Genomic DNA, 14716 nt, shown 5'->3' with positions numbered 1-14716 from the left:
CGCTCATCCGCATCACTCATCCATCTCACACTCATCCACCTCACTCATCCATCTCGCTCATCCGCATCACTCATCCACCTCGCTCATCCGCATCGCTCATCCGCATCGCTCATCCGCTCATCCGCCTCTCCCTCCACAGCACGGGGTCAGCGCTTGCCTTACCTACATCGACTTCTTCTCCACGGGTGCCCAGCGCGCAGCCCTCAGCATCACCGCAAACTGCTGTCAGAACCTCACGGCGGATGAGTTCCACTTTGTTGCGGACTCCCTGCAGCTCCTCTCCTCCCGGCTGACCTCCCAAGTGAGTGGGTGAAGGGGTGAGGGGAGGGGAGGAAGGGGGGAGGGATATTGAAAAGAGGGTGAGGATGTTAGGTTGAAAAAGAGGGAGAAGGGAGAGGGAGAGAGGGAGGGAAGGGAGAGAGGGAGAAAGGAAAGGAAAGGGTATGAGAAGGGGGGTGAGGGAAGGGAGAGAAGGGAAGGGAGAGAAAAGGAGAGAGGGAAAGAGGAGAGAAATGAGAGAGGAGAGAGAGAGAGAGAGAGAGAGAGAGAGAGAGAGAGAGAGAGAGAGAGAGAGAGAGAGAGAGAGAGAGAGAGAAGGAGAGAAGAGAAAGAGGAAGAGAGGAGGAAGAATTACAAGAAAGAAGAGGAGGAGGAGGAGAAATTAGACAAAAGAAAAGGAGGAGGAGGAGGAAGAGGAAGAGGAGGAAGACATAGAAAAAGAAGAGGAAGAAGAAGAAGGAGGAGGAGGAGAACCAACCACCATATCAACTCCACACCACCACTAACCACTAACACCACCACCACTAACCACTAACACCACTAACACTACCACCACTAACACCACCACCACTAACCACACCCACCACCACCACTAACCACTAACTCCTCCACATTCTTCCAGGGTGACAAGAAGTGCGTGGAGAGTGTTTGCCTGGCCTACAGCCGCTTGGTGGATTGCTTCCAGAACGACCCCAACAGATTGAGGGAGATCGCTGGGCATGGCTTGCTCTCCAACACACAGCAACTGGTGAGTGGAGGAGGAGGAAGAGGAGGAGGAGGGGGGAAGAGGAAGAGTGGAAGAGTTTTTTCTTTTTACAGCTAAGGAGACCGTTCAAGGCGAAAGAAAATATATAAGAGAGAGAGAGAGAGAGAGAGAGAGAGAGAGAGAGGAGGAGGAGGAGGAGAGGAAGGAGGGAGAGGAGAGAGAGAGAGAGAGAGAGGGAGAGTTTGTGGAGAGCAGAGAGAGAGGAGGAGGGTGTGTGTTAGAGCGAGAGAGAGAGAGGAGGAGGGATGTATGTTAGAGCGAGAGAGAGAGAGAAAGAGAGGAGGATGGGTGTATGTTAGAGTGAGAGAAAGAGAGGGAGAGAGGAAGGGGGTGTTTGTTAGAGAGAGAGAGAGAGAGAGAGAGAGCGATCACCCACCATCACCACCACCACCATCATCACCACCACCACCACCACCACATCCTTTCAAACAGTGATGACAATTATGATAAAAACAAACATCCCTTGTGGTGTTGAATTACCAAACTCATCACCACCTCACCACACCTTCCCCCCCCAGCTGGTGATGTCCCCCCCTGTACTGAGCAGCGGAACTTTCATCATGGTCGTGCGAATGCTGTCTCTGATGTGCAGCAACTGTCCCCATTTGGCCGTGCAACTCCTGCAGAACAACATCGCCCACACCCTCTGCTACCTCCTCACGTCGTCCACAGACCCACCGGGGGAGCAGGTGAGCTGGGGGACGGGTGAGAGGGAGAGGGAGGGAGGCAGTGGGAGGAGGGAAAGGAAGGGTTAGGAGAGAAGATAGGAAGGAAGGGAATGGTTACAGGAGAGAGAGAGAGAGAGAGAGAGAGAGAGAGAGAGAGAGAGAGAGGGAGGATGGGAAAGTAGAGGAAAGGGAGAGAACTTATGAGACTTGTCGGACTAGGAAAGAAAGAGTGACTGAGAGGGAGAGAGAGAGAGAGAGGAGGAGGGTGTGTGTGTGAGAGAGAGGGAGAGAGAGAGAGGAGGAGGGTGCATGTAAGAGCGAGAGAGAGAGAGAGAGAGAGAGAGAAAGACTTGTGAAACTGCACGAAAAATGACAGATTGAAACAGAGAGCAGAACAGACACACTATCCCCTCCCGGCCCCCATAACCCCCACTTATCACCCCCTTTCCTCCCATAACCCCCACTTATCACCCCCTTCTCCCCCCTTCCCCATTACCCCCCAGGTGGAGCTAGTGTCACGGAGCCCCCAGGAGCTGTACGAAATCACCTGCCTCATCGGGGAATTGATGCCCACGCTACCCTCGGACGGGATCTTTGCTATCGACGTGGCCCTTCAGCGACCCCCCGGCTGTGCCCCCGACGCTGTTACATGGCAGTGGCAAGTGGATCGTACCACCTGGCTCAACTACTCCCCCAGCGACTCGCGGATCATTGAGGTAAGGGGTGGAGCGGAGGGGGAGGGAGTGGAAGGGTGCGATTATTTGGGTGATGGGGAGTAAGGAAGAGAAATAGGAGGCGGAGGAGGAGGAGGAGGAGGTAAGCTTAGAAGAGGAGAAAGAGGAGGAGGAGGAGGTAAACTTAGAGAAGAAAAGGAGGAGGAGGAGGAGGCAAACTTTCCTTCCTTCCTTCTGTCTTATTCTTGTCATTTCTTAACTTTCCTCTCTCCCTCCTTCCTTCCTTCCTCTCTCTCAAACCTACCTTCTTCCTACCTCCCTTCCTTCCTTCCTTCCTTCTCTCACATCCCTCCTATCTTCCTCTCTCTCAAACCTCCCTTCCTCCCTCCCTTCCTACCTCCCTTCCTTCCCTTCCTTCCTTCCTTCTCTCACATCCCTCCTATCTTCCTCTCTCTCAAACCTCCCTTCCTCCCTCCCTTTCTCTCATACCTACCCCCTCCTCACCCCCTCAGCACTCACACCAGTCGGGGGAAGACGAGATCAGCCTATGTGTCCAGGGCTGCTCCTACACCATTGACTTCCACTCCATGCAGCAGATTGATGACAACACAGGTGCCATGCGAGCTGTGCAGCGTCGCGTGGTGCCCGCCTCGCTCGCCGGCTCCGTGGTGCTGGCCGCTGCTCAGGTATGGGGTCTAGGGGGTCTGGGTGTGGGGGGGGTGATTAAACAACATCCTCCACACAATTTCCACCCTTCGTCCACCTCCTGTCATCCACTCCACTCCACTCCACTCATCAACCTTCCTTCATCCATCTACATTCAATTTCCACCCTGAATCACTCCACTCATCCACCTCATGTCACCCTTCAGTCACCACCAAAACACTATTTCCAGCCTTCATCCTCCTCCAGTCATCCGCTCCACTCATCCACCTTTCATCCATATACATATAATTTCCACCCTGAACCACTCCACCCATCCACCCCTAATCAGCCTTCAATCACCACCACTCATCCATCTTTCATCCGCCTCTCATCCGCTCAACTCATCCACCTCTCATCCACCCCAGACCACCGACGCACGGGCCCAGTGTCTGCGCGAGGACTCCGAGTTGGCATCCACCCTCATCCGGTCCCTGTTCAGCCTTCTCTATGAGGTGTACAGCTCATCCGCCGGTCCAGCTGTGCGGTATAAGTGTTTGCGTGCTCTGCTGCGGATGGTCCAGTTCTCGTCACCCGACCTGCTCAAACAAGTCCTCAAGAGCCAGGTGGGTGAGGGGTTGGATGAGGAGGAGGAGGAGGAGGGAGGTGATTGTAGGAGGAAGAGAAGGGAGGTGGAAGAAGAGGAATGTAGGGAGGTAGAAGGAAGGAAGAGGGGGAGGAGGAGGAGGAGGAGGAAGGGGAAAGAAGGAAGGAGGGAGGTGATTGTAGGAAGGAAGGGGAGAGGGAGAAAGAGAGAGAGAGAGGAGGAGGAGGAGGAAAAGGAAGTGAAAGGGAGGAGGGAAGGAAGGAAAGGGAGGGAAAGGAAAGCAATAGGAGGGAGGGAAGGAAGCAAAAGGGAGGAAGGAAGGAAGGAAAGGGAGGAGGGAAGGAAGGAAGGGGAGGAGAAGGAAAGAAAAAAAGAATTACAGACAAGGAAAAAAAACCCACCTTGATACCTCACACCACCCACAGACGACCTTAACACCCCCACGCCACCCTAACACCCCTTAACACCCCTCGTACACCCCCCCAGAGTGTATCATCGCACCTGGCTACCATGCTGTCATCGCTGGACCTCAAGATCATCGTTGGCGCGGTGCAGATGGCGGAGATCCTGATGGCAAAGCTTCCGGAGATCTTTGCTGTCTATTTCCGCCGCGAGGGAGTCATGCACCAAATCAAGCGTCTCTGTGACCCCGACGCTACGCTTGGGGCGCCCCCGGCTCGATGGAGTAGCCCCGAGTTGTCCCTGGGTGCGGGGCGGGCCGGGGCACCTGCGTCGAGTCCACTTCTGGCGGGGCGAGCGTTCAACGGGAACTGCCTTGACGGGTCGACGCCCCCGCTTGGCCTCCCCGCCCCGCCCCCCGGACAGGATGGGGACCGTGGCCACAGTCCCTCACAGATGCGGCTCTATGATGTGTTGAAGCGGAAGCGGACGGCTCGCATCCGCACCGGCCCGTGGAGGAAGAGCCGCCAGGAGGAGCCGCCACCGCCGCCGTCATCCGCCGCAGCCGCCCCCTCGTCCTCGTCGTCATCCTCATCGTCAGCGTCGTCTTCGTCGTCCTTCAGCGAGTTCTTCATCAAGAGTGAGTCATGGTTGGCTTTACTACTACTACTACTACTACTACTACTACTACTACTACTACCACTACCACTACTACTACTACTACTATTACTACCACTATCTCATTCTACTGCATCTCCATCACCCAAGACACTCACCCCCATCCACCCCCAGAACCCCCCTCCACACACCCCAGTCACCCCCCCTTCCATATATCTCCCCCAGTCACCCCCCCCCAGTAAGTACCCTTTCAACAGACGCCCCCCCATTCAACAGTCACTCCAGTAGCCACCCCTTCAATCACCCCACAGTTACACCCCCTCCTCTACCACCCCACCCCCCTCCCAGCAACCCTCGATCCTCACCCCACCCCTCCAGTTAAACCCCTCCTTTTCTCCACCCCACCCCACCCCACCCCCCCACTAACCCTTCTTCCTCACACACCCCTTTCACCCCTCACCCATAATACCCCCCTCCATTCACCCCTCACCTGTAACCTCCCCCCATTCACCCCCTAGTAACCCCTTCTTCACCCCCTTTCACCCCTCACCCCCCCCCCATTCACCCCCCAGTAACCCCTTCTCTCCCCCCCAGACGCAGGGCTTGGCGGGGGGCGGGATACCTGGCGGGGCATGGCCAGCCGCACCAAGCTTGTCTCCACCCCCGGCACCCCCCACCACGCCTCCCCCCCCACCACCACCACCACTGCCTCCACCACCACCCCCACCACCACTGCGGGGGGTGGGGGTGGTGGCGGGGGCGGCGGCGGGGGGGGCGGAGGGGGCAAGGCGTCTTTCCTCTCCAACTTCAACCCCTCACGCTGGGGCAGATGCAACTCGTCATCCGCTGCAGCCGCCCACGACTCACCCACGGCGGGCAAGGTGAGAGAGAGAGAGAGAGAGAGAGAGAGAGAGAGAGAGAGAGAGAGAGAGAGAGAGAGAGAGAGAGAGAGAGAGAGAGAGAGAGAGAGAATGTGCCAGGGGATTGGAGAAAGAGAGAAAATAAGAGAGTGTGCGAGAGAGAGAGTATGTATGTGAGTGTGTGTGCGTTTATATATGTACACCTATGAACATGTACATATAAATACACACACACACACACACACACATACATATACATACATCAAAACCACCACCACCACCACCACCCCCCTAACACCCCCCACTCTTTACCCGCTCCCCCTCCCACAGGACAAAGGCATAGCAAACAACATCACCGGGGGCGGGGCGGGCAGCGGGGCCACCTCCAGCTCCTCCTCCTCCTCCTCCACCCCGAACAACAAGGAGGTGGTTCGTGTGTGGATCAGAGAGCAGGCGCAGAGACTCAACCAGCAGTACTTCACCTCAGAGCTGCAGGGGCCGGCTCATCCCGCCCTCAGCGTCCTCAACCGTCTCATCGCCGCCACCCACCAGCTGCAGACGGAGCCGGGGCAGGCGGTTGACGCGTTACGGGAGGTCAGCCGGATCGTGACGGAGAGCGATATCAGTCCGTTTGAAGTCATCCACTCTGGGCTTGTCCGTTGCCTCCTCTCCTACCTCACAGTGCCGGAGCTTAGTGCCGGGCTTCTCGACGTGGCCTCCTCCGCCTCCGTGTCCAGTGCCGGGGCGGAGAACGGGGGCGCCGGGGCAGCATCAGGGGGAGGTGGGGCCGCGGGTATCGGAGTAACGCCGCGGAATACCAGACTCAGGAATTTTCTTCATGTCTTCCTTGGCTGCCCGGTGAGTGTGTGTGTGTGTGTGTGTGTGTTTGAGAGAGTGAGTGTGTTTGTGAGTATGTGTGTTGGTCTCCATTCTTTCCTTTCTCCTTCCTTCCCTTCCTTTCCCATCTCTTCCCTTTCCCTCCCTTCCCTTCCCTTCCTGTTTTCCTTTCCTCTCCCTTCCCTTCCCCTTCCTTCCCTTCCCTTCCTTTCTTTCCTGTTTTCCCTTCCTAATTTCCTTTCCCTTCCCTTCCCTTCCCTTCCTTTTCCCTCCCCTTCCATTCTTTCCCATCTCTTCCCTTCCCCTTCTTTTCCCTTCCCTTCCTTCCCTTCCCTGTCTTTCTTTCCCATCTCATCCCTTCCCCTTCCTTCCCTTCCCTTCCCTTCCTTCCTTTCCCAGTTTTCCCCTTCCCTTCCCTTCCCCTGAGTGTCTGTAGAGCTCTCTTCCTCTCCCCTCCCTTCTCCTTCCCTTCCTCCTCCTTCCTTCTCCCTTCTCCTCCTCCTCCTCCTCACCTCACCCTTCCTTTCCTCACCTCACCCTTCCTTTCCTCACCTTTCTCCTCCTCCTCTTCCTCCTCTGTTCCTCCCTACCCCCATACCACACACTTAACCCCCTTCTCTCATCCTTCTCCTCCTCCTCACCTCACCCCTCCTTTCCTCACCTTTCTCCTCCTCCTCCTCCTCTTCCTCCTCCATCCCTCCCTACCCCCATACCACACACTAACCTCCCCCTCTCTCTCTCCCCCTTGCCCCCACAGCTCGGGCCTCTCAGCGTGGGCACGGTTGACACTGGACACATCGCCCTGTTCAGCGGTCTGGTCACCAAGCTGAACGGGTGCGTCAACCAGCTGGAGCAGTTCCCCGTCAAGGTGCATGACCTCCCCGGGGCTGCGCTGCCTGGCGGGGCGGGGCGGGGCACCTCAACGTCCGCCATCAAGTTCTTTAACACCCATCAGCTGAAGGTATGTGTGTGTTTTTAGGACAAGTGTGTGTGTGTGTGTGTGTGTGTGTGTGTGTAGCAGTTGAAATGATATGTACGTTTATGAGTATGTGCGTATAGGTGTGTGTACGTGTTTTATTTAGGACAAGAAGTGTGTGTGTATTGCCTGTATGTATGTGTGTGTGTATGTGTGTGTGTGTGTGTGTGTGTGTGTGCGCAACTATCTCTACGTCCATAATTGACTGACTTACTGACGCACACACACACACACACACACACACACACACACACACACACACACACACACATTAACTAACTAACTAACTCATTCCCCTCTCCTCTCCCCCCTTCCCCCCCCCACAGTGCAACCTCCAACGTCACCCGGATTGCTCTCGGCTGCGTCAGTGGCGGGGCGGACCGGTCAAGGTGGACCCCCTCGCGCTGGTACAGGCGGTTGAGCGCTACCTGGTCATCCGGGGCTACGGGAGGCTCAGGGACGACGATGATGACAACTCCGATGAAGACAACTCGGATGAGGATATTGACGACACGCTGGTGGGTACCTGGGGGGTGGGGGGTGGAGGAGGGGGTATAGGGTTTTCTTATAGGGGGGAAGGAGAGAAATGTGTCCAGAAAAGCAGGTTGGAAGAGGAGGAGGAGGAAAGGAAGTTGATGAGGAGGGTATTGATGACATGGGGGGAGGGGGGGGTATAGGGTCTTCTCATAGGGGGGAAGGAGAGAAATTTGTCAAGAAAGGTAGGTTGAGAAACTCCCAGGTCTTTCTCTGCCTCTGTGGTGGATAGTGGAGCGTTTCCCATGTGGTATTGGTGTGCTGGATATCCCTTCACTGGTAGCCTGGTAACACACACTCCCAGGTCTTTCTCTGCCTCTGTGGTGGATAGTGGAGCATTTCCCATGTGGTATTGGTGTGCTGGATATCCCTTCACTGGTAGCCTGGTAACACACACTCCCAGGTCTTTCTCTGCCTCTGTGGTGGATAGTGGAGTGTTTCCCATGTGGTATTGGTGTGCTGGATATCCCTTCACTGGTAGCCTGGTAACATACACTCCCAGGTCTTTCTCTGCCTCTGTGGTGGATAGTGGAGCATTTCCCATGTGGTATTGGTGTGCTGGATATCCCTTCACTGGTAGCCTGGTAACATACACTCCCAGGTCTTTCTCTGCCTCTGTGGTGGATAGTGGAGCATTTCCCATGTGGTATTGGTGTGCTGGATATCCCTTCACTGGTAGCCTGGTAACACACACTCCCAGGTCTTTCTCTGCCTCTGTGGTGGATAGTGGAGTGTTTCCCATGTGTATTGGTGTGCTGGATATCCCCTCCCAAGGTGCAGGACTTTACATTTTCCTTCACTGAACTGTAGCAACCACTTTTAGCTCCACCCCTGTAGCTTGGTGAGGTCCGACTGTAGGAAATCCACAGTCGACACATCAATCCCCTGTTCCGTTCTCAACCCTAATACACTCCTTCCCCCCCCCCAGGCTGCCGTGTCGGTGAACCAGAGCTCATCCTCCCACAAGCTGCAGTTCATGATTGGCGAGGCGGTCCTGCCCTATTCTATGACTGTCTACCAGGCCATCAGACAGTACTCCACCCCCTCGGACGCTGCCGCCGCCGAGGGGGACACGGACACAGACACGCCGGTCTCCCACTCAGCCATATGGTTACAGACGCATACCATTTACTACAGGTGGGTGGTGGTTGTGGTTGTGGTTGTTTTTGATGGTTGTTTTTATTATTATTATTATTATTATTTTTTTTTTTTTCTTTGTTTTCTCTTCAATTTCTGTCATCTGTCCCTCCTTTTTCTCCTCCTCCTCCTCCTCTTCTTCCTCTTCCTCCTCTTCATCTTCATCTTCCTCCTCCTTCTTCCTCCTCCTCTTCATCTTCCTCCTCTTCATCTTCCTCCTCTTCATCTTCCTCTTCCTCCTCTTTATCTTCCTCTTCCTCCTCTTTATCTTCCTCTTCCTCCTCTTTATCTACCTCTTCCTCCTCCTCCTCTTCTTCTTTCTCCTCCTCCTCCTCCTCCTCCTCTTCCTCTTCCTCCTATTCATCTTCTTCCTACCCTCCCTCCCCCATTCACTACCATTCACAAACTTCCTCCTCCTCCTCTTCCTCCTCCTCCTCCTCCTCCTTCCACCCCAAGGCTTTCTCTTCTCCACTTTCCCTCCATCTTCTTCCTCTTCTTCCCTCCTCCTCCACTTACTTATATTAACCCCCCCCCCCTCCTTCCTTCCTCCCCCCAGGCCAGTCCAGGAGGAGGAGCTGCCCCGTCCCTCTGGTGGCAGGAAGGGCAAGTCGGGGGGATCGAAGACTAGTCCCAAGAAGAAGGCCGAGGCTTTGCTGGGAGGTGAGAGAGAGAGAGAGAGAGAGAGAGAGAGAGAGAGAAAATGAGTGTGTGTGTGTCTGTCTGTCTGTCTGTCTCTCTGTCCTTTCAACCCCCCATAACACCACCTCACCCCCTCACCCCTCACCCCCCATAACACCACCTCACCCCCCATAACACCACCTCAACCCTCACTTCACCCCCCATAACACCACCATAACCCTCACTTCACCCCCTATAACACCCCCTCAACCCTCACTTCACCCCCCATAACACCACCTCACCCCTCCCTTCACCCCCATAACACCACCTCAACCCCCCTCCCTCACCCCCATAACACCCCCTCAACCCTCACTTCACCCCCCATAACACCACTCAACCTCACTTCACCCCCATAACACCACCTCACCCCCCCTCAACCCCATAACACCACCATAACCCCCCCTCACCCCCCATAACACCCCCTCACCTCCCCCCTCACCCCCCCGACGGCAGCATCGTGGGCAGCGGCGGGGGCGGCAGCGGCAGCAGCATCCTGGACCAGTACCTAAGCGCTGCGTTGCCCGCCAGCGTGACCGTCGGGGACCCCAGTCTGGAGGTCCTGGCCTTGCTCCGGGTCCTGCACGCCCTCAACCGCCACTACGGGTCACTCTACCCCCCCGCGCGCTACCCCCCTCCCCTCCCCACCGCCGAGTTCACCAACCTCAAGCTGACGGCCAAGGCTAACCGTCAACTCCAGGATCCGCTCGTGATCATGAACGGAAATGTGCCGCCTTGGTTGCCACAGGTCGCCTATGCTTGGTGAGTGCCTTGGGGGGTGGGGGGGGGGAGAAGGGAAGGGGGGTTGGATAGAGAGAGCAGGAGGGGTGAGGGGAGAAGGGTGGGGAGGGTGTGTGTGTGTGTGAAGTCCTGTTTTAGCTATGGGGTGTGTGTGAGTCTGGGGCAGGGGGAGGGAAGGGAGGGTGTGTTTGCATAGGGGGGGGAAGGGAAGGGAAAGATATGTATGATCCAGAGAAAGGAAGGAAAATTATAGAGGAAGGAAGGAAGGGAAGGGAAGAAGAGGAAGGAAGGAAGGAAGGAGGAAGAGAAGGGCAAGTAAGGAATGGAAGGAAGGACATAGAGAGAGAGAAAAGGAGGAAGGAAGGAAGGAAGGAAAGAGAAAGAGAAGGGCAAGGAAGGAAGGATGGAAGGAAGGAAGGACGTAGAGAGAGAGAAAAGGAGGAAGGAAGGAAGGGAGGAAAGGTATTGGAAGATAGAGTTAAGGGGGAATGTTAGGGTAGGAATTGTGGGTATGGGTGGGTATAACACACACACACACACACACACACACATAAAATCACACACAAAAATATCACTAATCATCATCCATTTCTCTCCCTCTCCTTCCCCACCCTTCCCCTCTCATCCCTTCCCATTCCCATCCCTTCCTTCCATACCCATCCCTTCCTTCCCATCCCTTCCTTCCATACCCATCCCTTCCTTCCATACCAATCCCTTCCTTCCATACCAATCCCTTCCTTCCATACCAATCCCTTCCATACCCATCCCTTCCTTCCATACCCATCCCTTCCTTCCATACCAATCCCTTCCTTCCTTCCCATCCCTTCCTTCCATACCAATCCCTTCCTTCAATATCCATCCCTTCCTTCCATATCAATCCCTTCCTTCCATACCCATCCCTTCCTTCCATACCAATCCCTTCCTTCCCATCCCTTCCTTCCATACCAAACCCTTCCTTCTCTTCCCTTCCCCCCCAAACAGCCCCTTCCTCTTCCCCTTCGAGACTCGGCAGCTGCTCTTCTATGCCGTGTCCTTCGACCGCGACCGGGCCCTTCAACGCCTCCACGACTCCTCCCCCGAGTTGAGCGCAGCGGACAGCAGCGAACGGTTCACGCCGAGACTCGAGAAACGCAAGCGGACAGTTTCCCGCGAGGACATCTTACGACAGGCCGAGGCGGTGATGGGTGAGCTCGCCTCGTCACGCGCCGTCCTCGAGATTCAGTACGAGAACGAGGTCGGGACTGGGCTCGGACCAACACTCGAATTCTACGCCCTCGTCTCGCGTGAGCTCCAGAAAGCCGATCTCGAATTATGGCGTGGAAATACAGTCATGGTGTCCGCTCCTATTGCCCCAGCGCCTGACCCCCCCACACCACCCCAGGCCCCACCACCACAGCAGCCACCACCACGCCGACATCACCACCACCACCACCACCATCATCACCACCACCATCACCATCACCATCACCACAGGGAGGACAGCAATGGGGGGAATGGAGGTGGTGGAGGAGGGGGGGTCAACGCTCCTGCCGTGGCCGCGCCCAGCAAGACTGTTCAGTACATTGACGCGAGCAGCGGTCTGTACCCGACGCCCATCCCTCGGAACATGAAGAGTGCGCAGTTGACGAAGCTTCGCACCAAGTTTAAGTTCCTCGGCAAGTTCATGGCCAAGGCAGTGATGGACTCGCGCATGGTGAGTGTGTGTGTGTGGGTGCGTTTGTGTGTGTGTTGGGGGGGATGGGAGCATGAGGGTATTGAGAGATGGAGAGAGAGAGAGAGAGGGAGAGAGAGTAATATAGATGGTAAGAAAGAAAGAGAGCAAGAGAGAGAGAGAGAGAGAGAGTAATATAGATCGTAAGAAAGAAAGAGAGCAAGAGGGAGAGAGAGAGAGAGTTAATATAGTATAATTTTATTTGAACTATCTCTAATTTACTTTTTTTTCTCCTTCCCTTCATCTTCTTCTTCTTATCAACTCCTCTCTTCCTCCTCCTCCTCCTCCTCCTCCTCTTCTTCTTCTTCACTATCTTCCTCCTTCCTCCTCCTCCTCTTCCATCTTTCTCTCTTCTCTTATTTTCCTTCACTTCCTTACTCCACCTCCTCCTCCTCCTCCACCTACTCCATCCTTTCTTCCTCCACCTCCTCCTCCACAGCTTGATCTCGGCCTCCATGAGTGTGTCTACAAGTGGCTGCTTAGTGAGGAGTGGTCGCTGGGTCTCGGGGATGTGGCCGCGCTGGACCACACTCTTGGCCACACCTTAGGCCGCCTCCACGCCACTGTGCTGCAGAAGAGGCGGCTCGTGGCCCAGGCGGAGGCGGAGGGTGTGGCGGGCTCGGAACTACAGGTATGTGGAGGTGGTGGAGGAGGAAGAGGGGGAGGAGGAGGGGGAAAGAAATATATGAGGTTTAGAGGAAGGAAGGAAAGAGAAGGGAAAGGAAGGAAGGAGAGGTAAGGAGGAGGAGGAGGAGGAAGAGGAAAGAAATATTAGGTAGAGAGGAAGGAAGGAAGGAAGGAAGGAAGGAAGGAAGAGAAAGGAAGGAGAAGGAGACATTGACATCAACAATTGCCCCACACACACCCCATCCCACACCCCACCTCACCCAGTTAAATAATTACCCAACACCCCACACCCCTCACATCCCACCTCACCCCCCACAGGCACGCTTGGAAGGGCTGACAGTGGACGGATGCAGCGTTGAGGATCTGGCGCTGACCTTCACTCTGCCCGGCTACCCCAACATCGAGTTCCGCAAGGGAGGCTCGGACATCGCAGTCACCATCAACAATCTGGACCACTATGTACAGGTATGGGGAAGGGGGAATGGGGGAGAGGGAGGGATGGGAGGTGAAGGAAGGGGCGCATATGGGGAGGTATGGTATGGTAAGGTAAGGTATGGGGAGGGGAAGGGAGAATGGGGGAGGAGGAGGGATGGGAGATGAAGGAAGGAGGATAAGGAGATAGGGAAGTTAGAATGAATGGAGGAGAGAGAGAGAGAGAGAGAGAGAGAGAGAGAGAGAGAGAGGAGGGGAGGATTGTGTAGTGAAGGAGGAAGGAGGAAGGAAGGGAGGGAGGAGATGGGAGATGTATAAGGAGAGGGAGGAGATGGAAAGGATAGAGAGAGAGAGAGAGAAAGGGAGGAAGGAAGACAAAGAGAAGAAGGAAAGAACACAGAGAAGGGATGTGAGAGAGAGAGAGAGAGAGAGAGAGAGAGAGAGAGAGAGGATGAGGGGGGTGAAACTAACCTAACCTAACCTATCACACTCCTAACACATCCCCCTTCACCCCATACAGCTGGTAACAGACTGGCTGGTGCGTGAAGGAGTGCGTCGTCAAATGGAGGCTCTCCGCGAGGGCTTTGAGTCGGTCTTTCCACTCGCCCAACTCCACGTCTTCTACCCCGAGGAGCTGGAGCATCTGTTCTGCGGCTCCTCCGACGCGGCGCAGTGGGATATGAAGCAGCTGGCTGAGTGCTGCCGCCCCGACCACGGCTACTCCCACAACTCAAGGGCGGTCCGCTTCCTCCTGCAGGTGCTGGCCGAGTACACCCCAGCGCAGCAGAGGTCATTCCTGCAGTTTGTGACCGGTTCGCCGAGGCTACCTGTCGGAGGTGGGTGGTTTTTTTATATTTTTTTATTTTTTTTATTTATTTATTTTATTTTTTGGAGGGGTGTGTGGGGTGGGGGGGGGGGTAGAGGGTTGGGAGGATCTCAAATAAAACTAATCTAACTATATAATCTTGCCTTCCATACCATAAACTAATCTAACTATATAATCTTGCCTTCCATACCATAAACTAATCTTAACTACATAATCTTGCCTTCCATACCATAAACTAATCTTAACTACATAATCTTCCCTTCCATACCATAAACTAATCTTAACTACATAATCTTCCCTTCCATACCATAAACTAATCTAACTATATAATCTTGCCTTCCATACCATAAACTAACCTAACCTAACCTAACCTAACCTCACTTCACCTCCTCCTTCCCCCTAGGTTTCCGGAGCCTCACCCCGCCACTCACCATCGTGCGGAAGACCTTCGAGGCTGGTGAGAACCCAGACGACTTCCTCCCCTCGGTGATGACCTGCGTCAACTACCTGAAACTGCCCGACTACACCACCATCGAGGTCATGAGCGCCAAGCTGGAACTGGCGGCGCGCGAGGGTCAACACAGCTTCCACTTGTCTTAAGCTGTGGCCGGAAGAAGACGAGGAGGAGGCGGAAGAAGTGAGGAAGAGATGGACATAGAGGAGAAGGAGGAGGAAGAGGAAAGACTAATTGTGGGAGATTGACATAG

The 14716-nt window shown here is 55.1% G+C and overlaps 1 protein-coding gene across 1 annotated transcript in view; it reads left to right on the top strand.

Annotated features, from left to right (window-relative positions):
* Positions 1–14716, top strand: part of LOC127006356 (E3 ubiquitin-protein ligase TRIP12-like) — a 42310-nt gene that overhangs the window by 26954 nt on the left and 640 nt on the right. Inside the window, exons 13-31 of the mRNA XM_050876234.1 lie at positions 140–301; positions 902–1027; positions 1564–1734; positions 2217–2429; positions 2900–3073; positions 3458–3655; positions 4123–4675; positions 5248–5534; positions 5844–6371; positions 7108–7311; positions 7653–7844; positions 8789–8997; positions 9554–9643; positions 10108–10434; positions 11395–12106; positions 12564–12755; positions 13070–13216; positions 13704–14019; positions 14413–14716. The exon at positions 14413–14716 is cut by the window's right edge and continues 640 nt beyond it. Coding sequence (XP_050732191.1) covers positions 140–301; positions 902–1027; positions 1564–1734; positions 2217–2429; positions 2900–3073; positions 3458–3655; positions 4123–4675; positions 5248–5534; positions 5844–6371; positions 7108–7311; positions 7653–7844; positions 8789–8997; positions 9554–9643; positions 10108–10434; positions 11395–12106; positions 12564–12755; positions 13070–13216; positions 13704–14019; positions 14413–14609 — 4998 coding nt within the window. The 3' untranslated portion in view covers positions 14610–14716. The remainder of the gene's footprint in view (positions 1–139; positions 302–901; positions 1028–1563; positions 1735–2216; positions 2430–2899; positions 3074–3457; positions 3656–4122; positions 4676–5247; positions 5535–5843; positions 6372–7107; positions 7312–7652; positions 7845–8788; positions 8998–9553; positions 9644–10107; positions 10435–11394; positions 12107–12563; positions 12756–13069; positions 13217–13703; positions 14020–14412) is intronic.

This window comes from Eriocheir sinensis, chromosome 32 (genome assembly GCF_024679095.1).
Source record: "Eriocheir sinensis breed Jianghai 21 chromosome 32, ASM2467909v1, whole genome shotgun sequence".
NCBI lineage: Eukaryota > Metazoa > Arthropoda > Malacostraca > Decapoda > Varunidae > Eriocheir > Eriocheir sinensis.
The sequence above is the reverse complement of the archived record's forward strand: the minus strand, read 5'-3'. Positions and strand labels throughout refer to the sequence as shown.